At 38.5% G+C, this 22,722-nt stretch overlaps 1 protein-coding gene across 4 annotated transcripts in view; it reads left to right on the forward strand.

Moving 5' to 3' along the window:
- Window positions 1-22,722, forward strand: part of ralgapa2 (Ral GTPase activating protein catalytic subunit alpha 2) — a 101,142-nt gene that overhangs the window by 6,231 nt on the left and 72,189 nt on the right. For all 4 annotated transcript variants that reach the window (XM_030126099.1, XM_030126102.1, XM_030126100.1 and 1 more), the window contains exons 2-4: window positions 13,160-13,270; window positions 13,647-13,696; window positions 21,264-21,321. In XM_030126099.1, the coding sequence (XP_029981959.1) occupies window positions 13,160-13,270; window positions 13,647-13,696; window positions 21,264-21,321 (219 nt within the window). The remainder of the gene's footprint in view (window positions 1-13,159; window positions 13,271-13,646; window positions 13,697-21,263; window positions 21,322-22,722) is intronic.

Below are 22,722 nucleotides of genomic sequence, written 5' to 3' on the forward strand. Positions count from 1 at the left end.
ATTTGTCTGGGAAAATAACCTGTAATACATTTGAGAGGTATTTCAGCATCATGTACATTTAGCATCTGGCTTTTCAATCATGGAAGCTTGAACCTGAGGAATTGGTATAAGGACCAATCACCAATCAATCTATCAATCATCTAATCAACTGCACAAAAAGCAGAATTCCAGGTAGATGTTTGTTACCTTTTGTCCTCATCAGGTAATATAAACATACTCTGCTTAGAGCTGTTAGTGAACTGCATGGGTATAACAGCACATGAGTGCAAGTGTTTATAGTGATAACACCCAGCTATGTTTGTTTGTGGGTCCTGGTGAGTTTCAAGTTGAAGATAAGGCTTTTTGCAAGAGAGATGCTTACTGATAAAAAAAAAAAAAAAGTACTTCTCTACATGAGTGTTGCTGAGGTCAGGGTCAACTCAATGCGCTGCAGTTAGAAGAGGAAATCACAAGGTGAAGCAGCGGTGGAGACAATAAGCACAACATTGGAAGGGCTCTCAAGAAGGTCCTCTGTGTGGCTGAAGTAAAGGCTGAGATCACTCGACTTCTGATTCTCCCTTTTGCAAAACACTCAGCTTCTACTTATGAAGAACTTCAGCCTCTTGTCATGCTTTCTCCCACACTATTTAGGTATGATAGTGACACTAAAAGGTTTTCCTCCAAGTATAGCTCATTGTATCCATGACAGTAAAACATAAATGGATTATTGAAAACAGGGTCATAAGGCTGTTTGTCATTTTTCTGTATAGAATATCACACAGAAAAGTTAGTGAAGTATCGATAAGTTGTTGTTTTTTCAACACTCATCTAAGCCCCAACATACTAATGATGCCTGTTAAAGCTGCAGTGCTTTTTAAGCATCACTGGGTAAAAAATCCATAATTACCTTTCAGCATATTGTGATTGAAGTGGCCCTAGAGGACAGAGACATTTGCCTCTACTCAATGCATGTGTTTTTAAGCTGTAAAAAATGTACTCTGTGATGCAGACCAATCATATTCCATCATAAATAATGTGGACACAACTCTTTTGCTCTGCCTCATTGTCTCATGACAGCATGAAACAGCATCAGGTCATCTATTGTTATATTATTCTGTAGATTTGGACTGAGAGGAGAGGGATGCAGAAGGAAGTTAGTGTATTTTCTGGCATTTTTTCCCTTCAGTTTTCAGCTCCTGAAACTACAAGCATGTCTGGTTACAGTTACAAATCTGAAACTTGAACAAGTTTTTTTTTTTTAGATATCATGAGACTTTCCTTCATAAATAGAGAAAAGAACATGTTTTTGTCTGTACTATTGTGGCTGTTAATAACTATTTAAACACAACTGTCTGCTGTTGGGATTGGGTGACAGTAGACAGGTCTTGGTCTCGTGTTGCCTGGTACAACAATAGAAGCCTCTGTCATTACAGTCCTGGCATTTAGCATCTTAGATCTGGCCTGTAGGCTGAGATCTGCAGAGCTGTTTGAAGGAGAGATTTCAAAGATGAAATGAGAATTGAGTCAGATAAATAGGTATTTAATTCCTAGAATTTATGAATGGGATAATATTACAGCTGCATGCTTTTGTGTGCGTTGTAAATAGCCTGATAAAGCTTCATTTGGACTTTATGGAGTTTTACAGTGTTGTGTTAAACAAATTCCCATTCACTCACAATAAATACAAATACAGATACCCAATAAGCCACTGTGGGCTGATTATCATAGTCTATAAGTTTTGACGCTTTCAATACTCTCTATTTTGCTGGCTCTTTAACTTTTCTATTGGCCACTTAATGTTAGTTGTAATGAAGAAACAGTAAATCATGTGGAAACCAAGCCTTATACCTCCTACAGCCTAGCTGGGAGATGTTGGTTAGTGATGTTAGAGAATCTTAAATGGAGGATCGAAAATGGTGCATACTTTGCTATGTTGTTTCAGAGTATCAAGCCCCTGGGACACTTTTTATTTTCATTTCAAAACATAAAAAACCTCTATGAGATTAACCTTGGAGGTACTGGTGAAAGCAAAGGATAACTAAAGGAGAAGGTGGATGTTTCTGTAAGACGTAGATATCAGCTAACACTTGTCAGAAAGCAGGTGTTTGAAAATTGGCATGTGTTGAACCACTTGTGTGGGAGTGATGAAATGTAGTCACCACAAGGATAATGAGTAACTTGTTGTTGTGTTTACAATTGGCTTGAACAGTTCGATGATACATGTAATTATATATAATTAAAGTTTTCTGTGCCATTACTACACAGAAGCATGTATGTTATGGCTCTTTTAGGCTAAGGAATGAAACATAAAGGGGGTAAATGGCAGTTCGAGATTCATCCTCACTTTTACAGTAGTGTGGCACTGTCAAGATAAGAATTTGACAATATAAAGCCAAGATTACGGGACCTTTACAGTCACAAAATATGTCGTGATCAAGCTGTATATATAACTGTCAGACGTGAAACCTATTTTTATGGAACTTTCTGCAATCAGCTTTGCTAAAGCTGCAGAAAACTTAATGAAACAGACTTTCAGTCACCTTAACTCATCGAAGAGCAAACACTGAAATGAACTGGGAATCTTAGAAGAGATAAAAGTTGAAACATGCCCCTGAAGGTTGTGTAACAATTACTTGTATCTTTATCACTTTTCAGTTATATCCTTCATTTATATGCTTAACGCCATTAAAAAGGCACAGTCCAAACGTGGTGTAATTTCCAGAAAATGATTTGCTCAGGTGCCTATTTTGTATATGTTCCTCACAAGATGAGTAACACAGTTAACAGCTGCATTTTTTTCATTCCCAACGTGCATGATGTCCGCGTTTGGACTAATCCCTTAATGTTGGACATTGACTTGAATCTCTTGTACCAGTCTCATGCTTGACTGGTATCTTTAGGTGTGGTCAATAGCTGATAGAAAGGCAGCAAAGAAAACGCCAAAATGTTTTCGCCTGCCAAATTGGTGCCAGATTGGATCGGATTGGATCCCTCAGGACAGAACAGGATCATGAGACCTGTCAGTTCCATGCGCCGTCACTGCACTGCTTGTTTGGAAGCCCGAGGTGGACAAACCCGATATTGAATGATGACACTTTAAATTTCTGTGTACCTGTATTCAGTGCACTGAATAAACTTGATCTAAACTAAAATAAAGTTGATCACAATTTGTTCACGACTCATTCTTTAATGACCATTGCTTCCCTCTTTAATATGAAGGTAACCCCAAACCAATTAATTTAATATATCTTCAAATATACATATTATGCTGACTCGTGTGTCTTTAATGGCGCTAAGTATACTTTGAATAAAACTATGAGATTTGAGACATTTTCCTTGTAAATACATATCACCCACTCTATATATTTATTTTTATCAGGGTACAATTATGTTTTATATGTAGTTATGTTAGTATGTATTTCAAACTGCAATGATGCTGTTGTTTTTTGCTGACTTTTTTCCTGTCATGTGTTTCAAAGCTTATAAAACCCATTTTGTTCAAATTTTATATAAGTCACATGGTTTTGAATGAAAGGCTTTTTTCAGCTACTGTCCTACTTAAGTGTTAGAGATAGGAAAACACCAGCGCTCTGTGCTTCTGTTCTGTGGTGGATAATATCAGTGTGATTTTACACACAGCACATGAAAAACCAGTTTGTCTACTTTGGCTGTTTACCTGTCCTCCTCTTCTAATAGCTAAACCTTGCTCAGGGCCTGTGGTTTATACTAGCACCACCTTTTTTTCAATAATTGAGCTCAGTTTGGTTTTCCATTTTGTGTTGTGCCTTTTTCACCTTGCCTGTATTTACAACTGTCCATTTCACTTAGAAACCATTCTAATGCTATTGGCAGAGAGGCTAGTAGTTGGTTGCTATGTGCATCTCCAAGAGACATGATGACATGGCGAGCATGAGAGTCACAGCTTATGCATGGATTTTCAGAGGTCAATTCATTCCTGTTTGCTATTTTATCATTGGTCAAGCTGACTGTCCACAGCAGGCCACAATGATCCTCATGTGACTAGGCAGTGTTTTGACACTCCTGACAGGTAGTCTGCAGGTGATGGTGGAGAGAGTTAACAATAAATGAAAACCATAGAAAATTTGTAGCCACCTCATGTTTTAATTGTTGTTAATAAAGCATCTTTATTTCTACTGCTATTTTGTAATTGATCTAAATGTTTGTGGTCTTTTATTCTTTTAACAATTCTTATTATTTGTGATATTGGGCTATATAAATTAAATTAAATTGAACAAAGACATGTCTGTTTTTACCTTTGTAACCAAATAAACAAAGAGCATATAACAAAAAATTTTGCAATTTAGATTTCAATATGGTCATTTTTAGAGACATCCATTCTATAGTTCACCTGCATCAGCACTTTTGATTTTACAAGGAAAATGGTGTTACCTCTGCTACCTGAAGAGAAAGAGTCAAAGTTGCCAGTTTATAGTAGCTCTTTTCCTCAGTGTTAAGCAGCTGAGATAAGCCACTCTCTAATGTGTGAGCTCAGACTGTGATAAGGTCAGGCTTTGCCAGGTCTACCATGACTGTTTCACACTGTGCTCTGTATAGACTCATAGGCCCCAATCTGCTACACAGCTAGACACTGACAGCCAGTTGAGAGGCACTCATGCAGTGTTTGGCACAGTGGCATCGTAATGAAATTATTTGCAACAGAAATACTCTGATTGCAAAGAAGACCCTTTTTTTATTTTTTATTTTTTATTTTTTAAAATTAAGACTATATTTCATCAATCTGTTTAAATGATTTAATTAGTTGCACTGAAACTAGAATTATAAATGACTCTCTGCTGTTGCATTTATCCTGAGCCTCACATTACTTTAAGCTTGTTGACATTTTGTTTTATGTTAAGAGGGTTTAGTTATACCTCATCCTGTTCTTCTGTTACCCCAAAGAGGGCAGGGTGCTTGGCTCCATTCTTTAACTTGATAGTGTATTAATCATTCTGTCTGTGCATTGCTCAGAAACAATGATACATGGCACAGTCAAGCCAGTTATTTAATGTCCATTTCCCCTCACAAGCTGTGACGGCTCTAAATCAGTTAAGCAACAGTATGTTTACAGGGTTCACTGTTGCACATCGCTTCAAGTTAAAAGCTTTACAAGCTAACCCAACTCGCATAAGATAAGTCTTTTGTTTGTAAAAAAAAAAAGTCAGTTGCAATGATAAGAAACATCAGTTTGTCCTGAGTGCTGACTTATGATTGACACTGCCAGAATGGCACAGCTTGAAGCATATTCAACAGTATTAGGAGCATTTTGTGTGGCAACAAGGCCTTAAATACAGCTCATATTACTTGCTGTCTTTTGTAACTCTGTAAACTGCATCATGTGACAGCTGGTTGCAGTAGATTTATGATTAACCTCTTTTCACTATTGTCAAATATCAACCACCTCATCCAGCCATGAGCCACATAGCACTGGCTCTGCACTCTTTCTGTTTTTTATTCCACATCAGTCATTACCCCCTTCTCCCTTTGCAATACACCAACTAAAACCTGCTTTGAAACACAAATCTTTTAATTAGGGTTAACATTAGAGGTAAAACACTTTGGTTTCATGTCATTTTGTGAAGTACTGTGTGTAGCACATCAATGGTGCATCCACCAATTTGCACATTAACTAAAACCCCTGTATCTTTACAATGTTTTGGCTTCCTTCAGTCTTCCTCTCTTAAATAGTCCTCTGTGTCTAATCAGAGCATACTGCCAAAGAAACGTTTAGCTCTCTTCCCTTTGCTCAACTCCATTCTGGCAAGAACATAGTGCACCTGCAGTGTAAGCTAGCCCAGAGCTAATGCAAATGAGTGTGTGTCTGATCAAAGGCCTGATTAGGCTTCTTTTGAGAATGACATGGCATGTTAATGATCCTGCTTGGGGTTGTATAAATGGCATACATTTAGAGGTTAAATGTGATTTGACACACCCTGGGACATTTAAATGTGTGTTCTCATTACTGCAGGTGTTGTATGCTGATTAAGTTTGAGCAGGAAGCTGTGGACAGAATAGCCCATTTGGATTGTGTAAATATACCGTAGGCTTCAGCTGACTAGATGACCTTCACCCATCTTGCTAACAAGCTCAATGTGCACCATGAAGTATGTACTCTCTTTGTGCTTGCTAGGCAAATGTAGTTTGAAGTCAATTTATTAGAGTTGTAAGCTACAAGATGGAAAACATTAAGGTGAAGCTTACAATTTACAGCTTCACCATCAAATAAGTTATCTCCCCCACTCTGGTTACTAGCTGCAGTTATTGTCCACCAAAGGCATGCCAAAGAGGCAATTATTGATTGTTATGTTGTGTGTGGCACAGCAATTCACGCCTCACACCACAAAAGACCCAGTAATAGTAGTGACGCTGTGCGATCTGGCCAAAAGAGCATATTTCAGTCTTTTCAAGTAGAATCATGATCCATGATTTGAAACACAATTTTCCAACCTCTTGCAAAATGTAGGTGAATTACAACCAAACTATGACATATTTTCCTTTAGGTTTCTTTGGGCTCAGGCTGTGTGACATGGCTTTTTGTGGTTATCTGATGTAAAACTCATCTTTGCATCATTGTGGAACAACAGTATTACAGTATTTTGACAATATCTACATGAAGTAAACATGAGTGCACCTTTTCCTGACATCTTTGACAGCAGTTGTTTTTCCGTGTATTACTAATTTGGCAGTCAAATTGATCTGCCCACTCTTTCTAATGAATTTAAAATGTTTTTACACTGTAACTCTAAATCACCTGTACTGAGTTTACATGCCAGATACAGAACAGATTACATTAACTGTGTCAGTGCAGACCAAACCTTAAACTCACTGTCCTAGTGACCTGAGCCAACAACATTAATTCTGTGAGTTAGTACATAAGCAAAGCCCATATCTGCAAATTTTTATGTGAGCGTGAAGTTTTGGGTATGTTGTTATTCAATGTATTAATTACAAAATCTTTATGATTCCTCTGAAAAGTACACAGTGATAAGCTTATGAGGTAACCCTGTCACATGCCATTGTGATGAGAGGTCATCTGGAATGGAATTTAGCCAGAGGTTAAAATATTGTTGTATACGCCAATGTCCAGATTCACAAAAGAATTGCACAGCTTTTACACTCCAAAAACTGCTCCAAACAGGACACAAATTTAATGTACAAAATTGTTCCTTTTTTTTTTTTTTTAACAAATTGACCTTGTGGCAGAAATTTGAAATTCACAAAAGACCAGTGCTTTATTTCTTTGCATCTCCCTTGCTTCTGCTTTGTCAAACCATTATTGTTGTTTCGAATTAGCCTTGAATTAATGTTTAGCAATATCAAGGTCCAAATCCTCAGACATACCTCGGATTTTGAGATACTTAAAAATAAAACTGTCCTGACCGTGCCAGTGGAGCTCAGGCCACTTTATTACAAATACTTTGTCTCATAAACCTGATATATGATTGTGATAGTTGCCAAACACACATTAATAAAGTTGATTTGTGATGGTGGAAAGCTCTATGTGTGCATTTCTGCTAATCATAGACACAAAATATGAGTGGTTTTTCTCTCTGCAGTTTTCATTATTGATTAATGGTATCATCAATAGTAATGGCACTTTTGATTAAATATTTTTCTTAGCATTTTGTGGGAATGAATGCAAGTTCTGTAGTAGTGCTACCTCCATTGAACATAAAGAAATAGCGGTTTGCCCTCCAAATTTTACATTAGAGGCTTTAGCTCTGTGTGTATGTGAGTGTTTTGCAGCTGGTGTTCTTTCATGGGGGTGGACCATCTCTGCTTGCCTGACAGTTAACAGGAAACATAATACAAAGGAGAACTGTGTCACCAACCTGCCACTTCTGGTCTGTTTGGCACCTGTTTATTAATTTATCCATAGAAGATTGCAGGTCTTTGCATCACTGTCACCATTATCTATTCTACACTATGTAGTCTGTAAACAATTTCCTTGCAGATTACTGTACTTGAGGGAGGTCTTGGATGCTAGCAGCATTTAGCTTCTGTCTATGAGAAGATAAATTACTACCATAGTATTTGAACCAGAAAAACAGCAACTCCTGGTTTGTTCTGTTACTAAAGTCAGTTTGATGTTCTCGGTGCTCCTCGATTGCTCCTCATCCACATTTTCTTAAATCTTCTTTCCTTTCTCCACAATAAATGTCATTGTATCTAAATTAAATTGCTGAGTATGCACATTAATTTTGCTTAACTAGAAGGGTTCTGAAAACCAAGTTGCGAAGAGACAAGATTTCTGCCAGCCATAACAGCCCTGTGTGATCACAGCTCTTTAAAGCTGCTGTTTCTCCAGCAGTGCTTTCCTGTTTTTGACATGTGAGTCCCGCAGATGGAAGGGTGTCAACTGAAGGGCACTGTTATCTTGTTGGACTTGGAGGATACAGTGTCATCCACATGCATTCCCAGGGCCTGGAGAACAGGTTCTGTCTCTTTCTGTCTGCACGTTGCTACCTGAGAAGTCAGTGAAGCCCATTTAGTGAAGGGTCTCTGCTCACAATACCAACAGCCATTGTGCGACTTTATTCTTTCAACCAGAGTGTGTGTGTGTGTGTGGGGGGGGGGGGGCTTTTAGCAAACACAATTTGTTATTTTGTTTGTGATCTAATGTTGCTGAATACAATATGAATTGTTTGTTAAAGATAAGACAAGGTGGACAAGTGTGGGAGATGTCCACCTGAGATTCTTAAGAATTCAGAAGTCTTTTGATCTTTTCTTTTCAGTTATTTTCCTGAGGCCTCTCCCTCCTCCGTCATGCTTCAGTAAGTGGTTGGGGGAATTTGAGCAGGTGGAGAGCACTGAGGCTGGTGAACACAGGATGACAGGTTTTGAGGGCTCTGACATGTAGCATTACATTTATATTGATCCAGCACCCATCAGCAGGTCATTCACTAAACATTCACATTACACTTCCTGTCTTTACTTTCACGCTCAGGAGTGGTCCATTTACCTCAGTGGTTCCCAACCTTTTTTGGCTCGTGACCCCATTATAACATCACAAATTTCTGGCGACCCCAGACATTCAAAACAGAGACTTTTTTTTTTTTTTTTTGCTAAAATTAATTTATTTTTGATCATGTAATAGTTTGCTATACTATGTTGCAAATAAACGTTAATTTTAGATGACATTGAGTCTATATAATGTATATTATTATGGATGGAGACAGAAAAGCCAGGTGTAGATTACTGCACAAAGTGAGAATTTTATTTTCCTTGGTCAGGATATGTACAGTTAGTCCAGCTTGTAGTTACAAGGCTGACAGTTAATACTGAACAAACAATAACTCAAACTATGAATTATGAAAGAGCTGCAGCATCTTATACCAGCCACAATGAACATTTGAAAGATAAACAGTACCACAGTGCTTCAGTTTCAGCTTCAGAGTTTGTCATGTCTTTTATGTATTGTGATTGTCTCTGTCAACTCACCATATATTTTTTAGTAGTAAGTTTTTATTTTTTATTTTTATCGATTACTAGAAATTTCAGGTGACCTTATTAGAATTCCAGGCGACCCCATGTGGGGTCCTGACCCCAAGGTTGAAAAACACTGATTTACACGTTTTTATTGAGAAGAATAGTGAATGTTTCTTTAATAACTACATTATTGGTGTATCATTGGGCCTCATTCAGTAATATGTGCATGGAAATGTTCTTTGTGTACAAAATAAGTGTGTACGCAAAATCACCGTGGGACACCTGCACACTGGCCAATTTCGCTCTCACCACCTTGCGTATGTGTGTGAATCAGAATTATTCTACATTGACAAGTGCATGCTTGCAATTTGTGATTAGCATACTACCATGGTCCCATTTCTCCATATAAGGAACCTGCTTGCCTAGAGTTGATTCGTGAATGAAGGAAGCAGTTACGCAAGGAGAGAAGTGGTAAATTTCACAGTTTGTAAGAATCGATGGCGCCAAAAGACAAAAAACAAAAGACCTTTACAACCACAGAGTTCAAAACAATTGTGACCAAGGTGGAAGCCAGAAAAGAAATACCTTTCAAGAGTGTCTCCTCAGGGGTGATGATGGTTAAAAAAAAAAAGAAAAGAAGATGCTTGGACCACAATAATCAAGGTTGTCAACGTAGTATCCCCGGAGAAGGCCACTGTGGCCCAGGTGAAGAAAAAGGTGGTTCAACATAAAAGTTGATGCCAAAAAACACATTACGGACCAGAAGAAGAAGAAGGAGACTGGTGGACGACAAGGTCCACCTGATCTAACACCACAGGATGAGAGAATAGCAGCAATAATTGGACAAACATCAGTTGATGGAATATGTTATTATATTTGGTTTATATCCCCTGCATGCCCTTTAACATTCTACCAATTAACCAATTGCCTTTGGCCACAGATCTGTAATTTCATGGCACAAGAAATTGTTGGGAGAGGGTGATGGTTATAGGCCAAAACAATTAAATGAAAGCCAAAACTATTAGGCCTACATTTCGAAATGTACATTCTCATATATTCCTTTGTAAACTTGGACTGTTGTTATCGTTGAATATTTTAATTGTCACAATGATGAGGGTGAAAGTGTGTCAGTTTCATGGTTGTTTAATACATTTGGCCAATATATTAGTAAATTAATGATTTTTGAAAATGTTAATTAAATTTCTTTTTAATGAATGTGGTTTTATATGCTTTGCATGTACTTAAAAGGTATGTGTTTGCATTTTCTAAGTCAGTCCTTCCTTATTTGTGTGTATGCATGGTCTGAGGCAGTTCTAAATTTGTTCGCAGAGTAAGAACAAATTTGGGTAAGAAAATATTGATGAATCTTGCATTTGTGCATCAAATGATCGTGTGCAGAGTTTAAGCACAGATTTGTGCCTACGCACTGTTTGTGAATGAGGCCCATTGTGAGTTACAAGCAAAGTAACAAACAGAGTTTGTTTATATCTTTTACTCAGATGTTGGTTGTTGAAACACTTGCCAGAGCGGATAGTTTCTGGTCATAGTTTATGATGGAGTCACTAAAGAGACAATCATTATTTCTGCAATTAAAGTTTTATACAGCGTGAGTATATAAATGAGTGTGCACTCAAGTGTCTTACTTTGCGTTTAAATGTGAATGGAGCAGATGTGATTAGCATAATGCTAGGAGCAACTGTCATTTAAGTGCTGCCTTCCCTAAGAAATAGTGTGAGCACTGGATGTGCTCCTCTGTGTCCCATACACAGAGTGGCTACCATGTGTAGACAAAATTATAGCTCAACCCATAGTGGACATTTATAGGATAATATAATAATAATAATAATAATATTGTGTGGGGGAAATGCGAAAGATGATAAATTAACTATATTTCATTTCATTTCAAAACTGATAGCTGATGAATTGACCATACAAGTCAAAGCAATAAATACGTAAATAAATGTTTTAAATCTAGGTCACTGAATATCAAACCTGTAGTTGTCAAAATTAGATATGGTGTGTTTTATCTGTAGAATTCACAGCTCAAATATCTGTTTTGTTATTAAGTATCTTGTTAACAGAGTGATAATGTATAACACAATTCATTTTAGACTTCACAGTCATTTGCTGCTAGTGTTTATCAGCTGTGCTATCACACTTCTATATATTACTTTGGCTTTGGCTTCAGGCTGTGGTTGTTGCTCCATGTTAGCTAAAATATTAAGTTTAATCATTGACTCCTTGTGGAGTTTGAAAAGATTTTACTAACCACTTTTGCACCACACCTGGGTCTAGCTCCAACTCCCCTCCCCCCTCCCCCCCAACACACACACACACGCATGCACGCACGCACGCACGCACACACACACACACACACACACACACACACACACACACAAATATTTCTAAATTTTTCCAAGGCTAAAGGCGGTCTTGCCTTTGACTTTCCATCATGCATCTTCTTTATCTTTGCTTTGATTTCAATGCAAAATAATTCAGTCTTTGTCTCACACCCCACAATTCCAGCACTCTCTATTATCTGCACTGCTTCTGGGAGTCTTCCAGTTAGCCATGTGGTGGAGAATCGCAACAGAAGGTGAATCTTAATTGCTGTTATCATGCCAGAACTCCTCCTGTCCTATATCTAATTATTCAGGCCGGTCTTATCTCGTTATCTCGGCTCCTTAAGTACAGCAAACAATAGGGATTCATTAAATGAAGAAACTGGGGGATCATTATTGCCAGTCTGTTTGTGGCTGGACAGGTGTGAGAGTTGTTTCTGTCATCAACTGTTGCAGCCCAAGCTTGTACTGACCATCGATGCTCTTCTGTCTGGCTGTGGTCCAAACCTCCACTCTGTATTCCACAAACCATTAGACTTTCCCTAAATTTATCCAAGCTGAGGTGAGAAAGCTCTGTCCATAATGGGGACTGAAACACTTTGAGGGAAATGTAAATCGCCCTGCTGGTTAAAATGGCAGCATATATTTGAGTCAATTTGAAGTTATACCGTGGCTTTTGCTGAAAGGCAAGAAAACCTGCCAGCTGTTGATGCGAGTTTCTGTTCAAAAATGTCATTTTCTGCTATAAGTTGAAAGGTTATGTGTGTTTTTAAAATTTTATGCACAATGACTTCAACACTACAATTTCTGCTTATAATTAACAGATAAATATTGTTTTGAAAATTTACACTCAGACACATTGTTATTTAACACTTGCAGAAATAATGTCATTATTCCAGTAATGATTTCAAGAGAGGAATGGGTAAAGTTTTGCATGGTAAGCATGGTAAGGAAGTGAAGCAATTTGCCTGATGTAAATCAGATGTAGGCTACAAAAGAAGGAACAAGTGGGAAGTCATCTGTGTTACAGTGATGTTAAACTAACTGCCACTTTGGAGTTAAAGGGACAGTAAAAAGTCTGCGATAATTCTTTAAATTACAGTTAGAGATCCACGTTATTGTGTTATGTTGAATGTTGTGGTAAATATGAGCGTGTGTTCCAAACAACCAGAATCTATTTCATTTCTTTATACAAGTTTAACAGTAATTTGTCATTTTTGACCAGGAGACAAAAGTTTAAATTCTTATGCTAAGTTAAAATATCCATAGTTTTACATCAGTTTTATCACCTGGTTCCAACATGTTTATGTATAAGATGGTATTTCCCAGAGAGAGTAGATATATCATTTCTGCTTTCAAGATTGTACTGACTCATTATTATTTTTTTCCAGATATCATTGACAAGAGTGAACTGAAGGCATTCTTCGAGAGCAACTGTTCTCAGATTTATTTTATCTTCTATGAAAATTTCATTACACTGGAAAGCAACTTAAAACAAAAAGGTAAGCTTTATTGTGTAAACTATACACTGTGTGACCACCACCCTCAAGCATGGCTCAATAATTAACCCTCCTCCTGCTCTGCATGGCATAATGTTTCCACTTTCAAAGGGCAAATGTGAGACAACAAATTTAATGAGGAAAATGCATAAGCCCATATAAAAGCAATTTCTGGTTTTCAGTGTAGATTTACAGGTTAGATCTTTCTCTTATATTACCACGGGAATGGGATTCATTCCCACTGGGAGTACGCTCTCATGCTAGCACAAGTTACTTTGAATAAGCGTTTGCAAAATGGCCCATATTATTGTTCCATTATTGATGAGGCTAATGCAGTATACCTCCCAGTTATGTGTTTAAAATGTGCCTTGTCTTTCAGGGAACAAATCTCAAAGGGAAGAGCTGGACTCTATCCTCTTTATTTTTGAAGTAAGTTATTTTTCCTCTTTCATGCTGAACACTGTCTATGATTTACGCTGCCACAGCCTCAGCCTGTTTACTGAACTCTGCAACCATGGGGTGGGACCTTAGTTTCCATGGTGCCATGCTGCAGCTGTAGCTACTTCCTGAATTTACCTCAAATAGCCTAGAAATCAATTGGATGTTGTGCAGTGAAGGCAGCCTTAGCAGATTCATTTTCCAGGACTGTGGGAGAGCTTTTAGGACATTTCTTGTTGTTCAAATCCATGTGTGTGTGCAAAAAGAGATATGTCTTGTGTCTGTCTAGTGCAGTAGATTGTTGGCTCTATGGCCCCTCCCTCTGTTTTTCCTGAATACACTTATGTTGCACATGCAGGTTAAAGTCCCCTACCTTGTTTTCCCACCTGACTGCAAAGGCAGCTCCAGTTTCTAGTACAAACAGCCTGCTCTCCAGTTACATTTGCTCAGGGCAGGGCTGCAATGATGGCAGCAGATCAAAAAATGGAGGGGGGGGCAGTTTTTTCTTTGTCCAGCATGTCCTGTCCTATTTTTTTTTTCTGCTTATGCTGATGGCACAGGAGAGCACCATTAAGTTTGGAATCATGGACCAATTTATGTGTTTGTTATAGCAGCGCGAGCCCAGACACCGCTGCAGTCAGTCTGTAGCTATGGATTCCTTATTTGCTAGTCAGGCATAGCTGATGCAACTCAGGCTCTATTTTATCACATCACATTACATCTTTTTGGCTCAGTCTGGGTAATGGCAATGACACTAGACTTAGTGCTTCACTCCAGTGTATGTTTTATCTTCAATTTATAATTTTCAGTCTTTGGATTATGTATACATATTTGCCTTACTTTGTATAGGTGGTCATCGGTGCCTGCTGTTAGAAAAACAAGAAGAAAATATTATCTGAATATTGATTTGGTTTCTGTCCAATTTTATACACTCATAAGCAAGATAGAGTCCCTTCCTGTTCCCTCATCTGACCAGTAAATAAAGCCTGGATCTGTGTCTCCTACATATTTATGGAGTCATCTTTTCAAAAAGAACTAATATTGAAAGCAGCTTAACCCTCATTTGGCCTCCTTTAGCCCCTGCCTGTGACGCCATGTGCTTTTACCCATGCACTCAGAAGATAAGCTTGCTTTGAGTGGTGTGTACAGGACAGATACAGGATTGCTTTGATCCTGAGCTCGCCTACACTGTGCTGACTTTATCTTTACACCATATTAGATTAGGCATGTTAGATCATATTTGGTTATGAATATAATATTAATAGATACATTTGTGCCAACTAACATGCACTACTAAGTATCATTTTAAACCAGAGGTCATATTATGTAACACAAGAACATGACAAATGATAAAAGATCTGATATTTTTAGGCAAGTGATTGTTTTTTCTTTTTTTAATGTGTCCTAGTCATTTTTAGTGCAGTACAATGAAGTATAGGTGATGTAATTAAAATGTGCGGTTTTGCTCTATTAACACTTACTTTTCCTTGCATGTTAATGCTTATTGTAAATGTGCATCATTAGTTTCCATAGAGAGAATTGAAACAACCAAAACAAAAAGTCCAAAGAGATGAGCATAGAGAAGTGTGGAGAATATGTGATGCGATGAATGCATAACCGCTGGGACAAAAGCCATTATGTAGCTCTGTGCTTTGCGACACACTTTAATGCTGTATGGCAGGTTAAGGCAACAACACAGCCCATTATTGCCGCCCCTCTAGTACTGTGCTGAAATTTCCCTGGAAAGCCACACATGTCCTTGTTTCTCTAGGCAGTTGGGAAATGTAGTCCTACACCCTGTCCTTGTATTCAAATCTGGCCAGTACATGTCTCCAGTTTGCTTTGAGTTGCTGATGTGGAGATCACTTTGCTGTTGTGATGAGGTATGTGACCTGTTTTTTTGTGGGTTCCTGTGGGGGAGTATGATCCCCCCACGCTGACACCATTTGAGTAATGGATATCTAGAGGGGGTAATCTTTTGTCCCTCCCTCTAAACTCGCCTGGAACACCCCACCCCCACCGCCACCAGCAGCCATCACTGCTCCATTCTAGGATCTCTTTGTGTCTGCTGTGCATGAAGGCATTCACTGTGGCAGCTTGTGATGCTTCACCCGAATTGACAGAGCACAGACCTAAAATCTGTGAGAATGCAATAACATAGCCGATTAAGTATGAAATATGGCTGTATACACTACACTGTATACTCTTTTTACAGTATCAAAACACGATTGAAAAAAGCTACATGCAAAATTGTCACTGTCATAAGAGTAGTAGTCAGTCCACCTTGAACCTTATAGTAACTCTGATGGAGATGAGTACATACAGCAGCTGCTGCCAGGGTCACTGACTGCTCAACGGCAACGTGGAAACTGCTATTAAGGAAAAGGGTTATTACGTTATTACCTATTGGCTAATATTTGTCATAAAAGTAACAAGAGTCTGTAAAAATCAATCCAGTTATTGTATCTAATAAAGCTACATAAAATTTGTTGTTTTTTGCCTTCAGAGTACTTACTTAAATCTCCATAATGGACAATATCAACAGACAAACTCACTTTGATAAAAGAACAACAAATAACCTATCCTCTCTTTTCAAGTGTTTCTAAGAGCAAAAAATAGATGAATGCTTTGTTGAGATTTTCAGTTTTCCACAAGCATATCCTTGTTTTTTTTCTTTAGTTTTTTTTTTTTCAGATTTTTTCTTTAGGTAAGTTTTTTTTTCTTTTTAAACAAAGAGATAGCTTGAGCGCATCCATACTGTACATACAAGTGTCTGACACATGTTGGCATTATGCAGATAATGTCTGAGTCCCCTTGGCAAACATATTGACATTGATTAAAGATGCATTCCTTTGACTGTCTTTTGCTCTGCTACTTCTTGACGATTTACTAAATGTGGGTGAAAAGGGTACTGAAAGGAAAAGCTGTGTTATTGAACAAAAATGGATGAATTTATTTTCTGTTTTTGGATGTGTGTTTTTTGCTGTCACAAGACCAGCCCAGGCTTCTGAGTCAGCAACTTGGGTTTTAGGCCTTGAGAGACTCCAGTTTGTTTGCGCTCCCATTCGGCTGTAGATGGCCTCTTACTGTCTGAAAGCAGTTCAATCCTGGTGCCGTTAAGGTTGTGGGACAGGTTAAAGGACAGCTCTGGGATGCACAGAACTCAGAGGAAAGTCCGTGTGTATCCTTTTCCCAGACTTTCTGTCCAGGATGTGACCTCTGTATGGCCTGTTGTCTGTCATCTGGACCTGACTCAGCATTTACAGTTTCCCTTATTATCCTCTCTGTGCTTCTCCACCTTCACCCCCCAAAACCCGCTCCAAAATCCAGATTGGACTTGACTGTTAGGTTTGCCTCATGTGGATAAATCTGCTCTTTTAGTCAAATCAAATGCCAACAAAGACAGAACAGGAAACAGAAAAGGACAACACATGAAACGGTCTTTCTGCTTGAAAACTACATTGAGATTAATTGTATTTGCCCTTTTTAGACTCTTTAATTATTTTGTTATTTTCAATTTAATTGCTTTGTGTTGGACTTGCTTCATTGTTTTCTAATGCTACAAGTCAATGATGTCAAAAATTAGTTCAGAAAAGTATGAGACTGAGGTAAAAAAAATTGTGTCACGCTACAAGATAACACCATCTGGTATGTAACAAAACAAGCCATCACAAGCTTGCTTTGTTACAAATTTCCTGAACCTTATAAAGAACAAACCCTGATGTCAAGATAGTCCAAATATCTACCTATAACATAAAACTGTTTTTATTGCCAGTGAAAAGCATAGATAGCATTTAAATAATAGCCTATATATGAAATGACTTTGTAGTTTCCTTCTATGCTATTTCAAAGCTGTATTCAGCAAGGTTGACAAAACATCCAAAATTCAGAACTGAAAATCTATTTGGAGCTGAGCTAAAAGATTCAGTGGTATTTTTTGAATAGAGTCAATGACATGAAGAAGAAAAAGTTCCAAATTTGAGACGAGCAGACATGCTTTGACTAAGAATTCAGTTTTCCTGAGAGGTTACGGTTTGCTTATGTTCAGTCTTCAAGGCTTTCTCAGTGTTCATGAAAAAAATAGAGCTTTATTGACATTAAACGCAGATTCCTTTTTCAGTCAGAAACTACTCACACCTGATCATAAAAAGGCATTTTAAGTGGCAGAGGAGGGCTGTATTTCTCATGGTAAGCAAAAAGAAAAACCTGGTTGTTGAGCTTCATAGTGCTGTAAAGTCTGCAGAGGAGGCTGAATGTGCTCTGCTGCTGCCACCCTCTGGCGACAGCAGAGAGGAACATCTACAATTTCCTATCTTTTGCCAAGACACATTTGATATTGCGCATAAGTTCTGGGCTCTCAACTCTCTTCAATTTTAAAGTAAGATATTCAAAATGATCAACTTTAATTTCCCCACATTTTTACCTACACCTTCATTGGGAAGGTCAGAAATTTGCATAGCATGTAAATAAGCTGCCTGGTAGCTCACACTGCTTTATACAAAGCGCCTGTTGTAACGGATGAGACATAAGCCTCTTTGGTTAGTGAGAGGAGGTCAAATTTTCTCAAAATATTTCTTTTTCAGGTACAGAATACTGTCTGAAAGGAGCACATTCATTTTACTTAATGGCTGTGTTTTATATGATTCTATACTGTGTTCATGTATTGCTCTGTTTCAGTCACTGGTCACTGTATATATCTGTAGCTTTTTCTTAGTAAATTTGGTCTTACTCTCTTTAGATTGAAAAGATTTTGTCATCCTTAGATGGTATAATCACTTCCATGTTGGATCAAAAACCTAAACAATATGTAAATTAGTAAATTTCTTCAGAGAGTTCTGCATGTCTGTTGCCTTCAGAAAGCCCTTGTAGACCACCTCTGGGAGAAGTGTATTCTGTGTCATGTTCAGGCCCTGCAGCTGGAAACCTAAGTGCGGATCATGTAAATGTGTTAAGGCTGTAGTTGTACCACAGTAATGCTCCTATCTTTATGCTGGAGTATGGCTGCAGATTAGAGTAACTCCACCAACCTCCAGTCTGTCAGACTCTGCATTTGCCTCATATCAGCCAGTAAATTCCTCATTGTTGCTGCACCCATTCCAGCTCAGCAGGGAGTCTTTCTGAGCTAGCTTCTCCATCTCATTCCCACTCTCCCTTCGTTGTTCTGTGTAAGGAGAGTGAAAGACAGTGTTATTGTGTCTGTGCACACACACACACACACACACACACACACACACACATACACACAGGGAAAAGCTTAAGCAGGCTACCCTGCTGCGTTACCGCCTAGCATAATGTCTCAGCTGCCCCAAGGAGACAGAGTGAAGGAGGCCAGTTCAGAGCCTGCACAGGAGTTGAAATAATCCCAGGCAGGATCAGTAGCAAGGTGCTGCCACATGCCTGTGCACGCATTTCACATCACGCCTGTGGATCAGTCCAGACAGAACAGAACAGATACTCATCCTGTCGTCCTCTTAAAGTGATGAATGTCTTTCAGTATTTCCACTGTCACTGATAATGATGGGGATTTAGTCTCAGAGGACAATAAGGGAGCATAAAAGATGGAGGATGACAAGAAAAGAAGCAAGTTACATTTCAAAAGAAGTAGTTGTCATCTTAGGAAATAAAAAATAATCAAAAGAAGCGTTAAATGTGAAAATAAAATGCATAAGCCACAGCTTTTGAAAAATGCAAAAGGGCTCGATTCTAGAAAATAGAATAAAGAACCAGGCTTGAGCTTTTTTTCACACCTCAACAGTCTCGACTAATTTTATACTAAACATACAATACATTATTGAATAATTGTAACGCTTTATCTTTTTCCTCCTTCTCATCCCACTCCTCATTCTGTTCACAACAGCGCTCTAGCTTGTCCTGCCAGGATTTCAAATTTTTGGCTGGAATGGTGATTGGAATGGCCATTCTCACACACACGTGTAGGTGCTCATTGGTGAGCCTGGAGCGCTTCTCTTTTTGTAGCATGCCGTGTGAAATTACTTTTCGGAGTCACTTACTTTGCCGTCTGCTATCTCTTGCCTCATTTCTCCCCTGTGTATGGGTATCTCCCTCACCGACTCGAGACAATAGATTTCAGCACAGGATGGATGGGCTGAGCAGTAGCAGGCAAGAAAAGCTGTACTAGTTGAAATGGAAATATTTTAACAGAATTTAATTGTAAATAATTTGTTGGCTGAGGATCCGAATCTGGATAGGATGGCATCTGAGTCTGGATCCAGACCACAATTGGCCTTTGATGGTATCTTTTACCTCCAGAATGCTTCTTTGCTTGCTCACTAGAGTTGCTCTAGTGTGCTAATGCATTTCTCTGTGCCCATCTCTGACATAGCAGCCTTCAATTTTTAAGGTTTTGACATGCTATCAATATTTTCAGTGTCCACAATTGCTACAAATAGTTCCTTATTTGTTCAAGATTTGCTCCTGACTGTGTCCTTGTAAATGAATGACTTGAATCACTCACTCAGTTGGTGATTGTGTTTGTTGTAACTGAACAAAAGCTCTGTAGAACCAAGAAATGAATAGAATGTTTCAGAATGTGTTTTAGTTCAGATTTTTGAATGAATCGTTCACAGAGCAATGCAGCACTAGAAGATGGCGTGGTGACTGCACAGAGAGGCAACTGTTTCAGAGCCAACGGAGCTCATTTTTAAATGAATTCTTTTTCATTAGCAATCTCGGAAAAAATATTCCGTTAATTTTAAAAATGTTGAATATCAAATCCATTTATCAGCCAGGCTAATAATCAGTCAACCCATAATTTGTCTCCGTGTTTCTTGCTCTCCAACTCGGAGGAGCTCTTTAACATGCAGGTCTGAGTTGCTTGTGTGGCTCACTGTCAGAGCCGCATACATAAAAGCAGTAAAGGACAGACTTGACCTCTACATTGCAATCATGAAGTCTTATTGGGTCAATGATTAAGATTTGATAAGTAGTGAGCCATTGAGGAATCAGTAGCTCACAGTGCACTGACTATTAACTAATTGGACTGTGCACACACAAACACATGTGCTATCAAGCAGCCTTTTTCATCTCTCCAGAGGGACCCAGTTAACCTGTCGCTGCATTCAAGAATAATGATAGGCTGCTGAAAGGTTAGGGCACTCTAATTGAGTTATAAAGCGGTTGTTGGGGAGGTGATGACATTTCACAGCACTGCTCTGTGCCACAGGGATCTGCAGACATGCAAGGCCAAGTGGAGGGAAAGGGTATAGACACAGCATTCCTTGAGTGTCACCTGCTTTGGTCAAACAGTGCCACTTATCTGAATGAAGTCAATCATTGTTTCATTTTTACTTGTCTGATCAATAATGAAGCTGGCCTGTAATTAGTGACCTTCTTAATGAATGGCATTGCAGAGATAACTGTCATCAAAGAGAGAGACATTACCTCAAACCTTATGGACGCAATGTCAGCTAGGTGAGCAACATAATAGTTCGGTTACTGCTGATATTCACCAAATGCAAATTTTGGAGGGGATCCCAGTTTTGGCAATGCTAGCTTTCTCAGTTAGCATACTAATAACTTTGTTTTATTGTTTCTCCAGAAAATCCTGCAACTTCTGCCAGAGAAAATCTACAACCGATGGCAGTTTCACAGCATAGGTATGTATCGCTTCACATCATGTCTCTCTGTTCATGTCGCACAGATTCTTCTGCTTCTGTAACCTCTAAAATGCACTTGAGGACAAAAAAATGTCACCACAACCAAGCTTAAGCCGTCCATAATGAAGAAAAATAATTAGTCTAAGAAGGGGATGTAAATGGGAAATGCAAATGAGCTCTTCATTTGAAATGCAAATAAGTAATTGAATTATGCTGGCAGGATTTTGGTCCCACACAAAAAGGTAAACCCTTGCAAGAAGTGATAACCCCAATTATAACTGTTGTTTGTCAGCCCTTGGCAGCTAAGCGGTATAGGTCTAGATCACTGTTATAGATTTGCCTTCCCCTTAGGCTAGTAATTCCAAATATCAAGAGTCATCTCAGCTTGGATGCTCCAGACAAATTCACTGCTTTGTCAGTTTTGTTCAACAAATCATTGCAGGTTTAAAGCTTCCTCTTGGCCTTTCCTGAACTCGCATAGAATTTCCTTTGCTGTTTATGAGTTCACCTCACTGGTCAAGATGCTGTGTGGTTTGGTCACCACATCATTCTTTTCCATACAAGATTTTCTAAAACAGAATTCCTAAAATAGCCTTTTCTTTTACTCTGTTTTCATTAGCTATTGACTAAGTGTACATCAGAAGCATTTCTGAAAGTATTTCTTGTGGTAGAAATCCATTTGTTGGATATGGTAGGTCAGGAATGGCATTACTGACTTTTACTGTTTCCTTCCTTTTATCTCAGGATTGCAAGGTCACAGACACAAACCATTTAAAGACCATTATCTATTTATGTTATCAATTGCTTGCTTACCTCTGGTTCTCTCTTTCCTGAACCCCACCTGACCTATGAAATTATTCCACTCACACATTCACATAATTAATGAATGTGTAAGTTGGAGAACTCTGCAAGCTGTTATCACAGTGGCCACTTAAGCATGTCTGGGGTCAGATCACCTAGCAGAGAATCTTCCAAATCAAGACCAAACAGTCCTCTAATACAACCGCAATAATGGCCCTTAGTAGCAGTGCTATCACAGATTTAGTTTGTAATTAGACTTGCACCGATTATTTGGCCGTGCTCGGAAATTGGCCGGTTTTCACGTGATCAGCAATGACCTGCAACCTGCGGTCAGTCTGAAATTGACAGATTTTGAGCGCATGTCAAATTCCTGCCATGCCGCATAGCCAGACCCAGAGCCAGTTCCAGATAGTCATATAAATCACCTTCTCTTAATATATTTAAAAAGCGTTTTAAGCAAAAATTGTTGCTGCTTTATGCTTAGTTTAACCCTATACTGCTCATGATTTATATTTAGCAGATGTGAATCATGAGCCATAACACTATCATCAGTGGATGTGAATCATGATTTGGTTTTAAGCCAAAACAAAAATACAAAGT

This window comes from Sphaeramia orbicularis, chromosome 22 (genome assembly GCF_902148855.1).
Source record: "Sphaeramia orbicularis chromosome 22, fSphaOr1.1, whole genome shotgun sequence".
NCBI classification, from domain to species: domain Eukaryota; kingdom Metazoa; phylum Chordata; class Actinopteri; order Kurtiformes; family Apogonidae; genus Sphaeramia; species Sphaeramia orbicularis.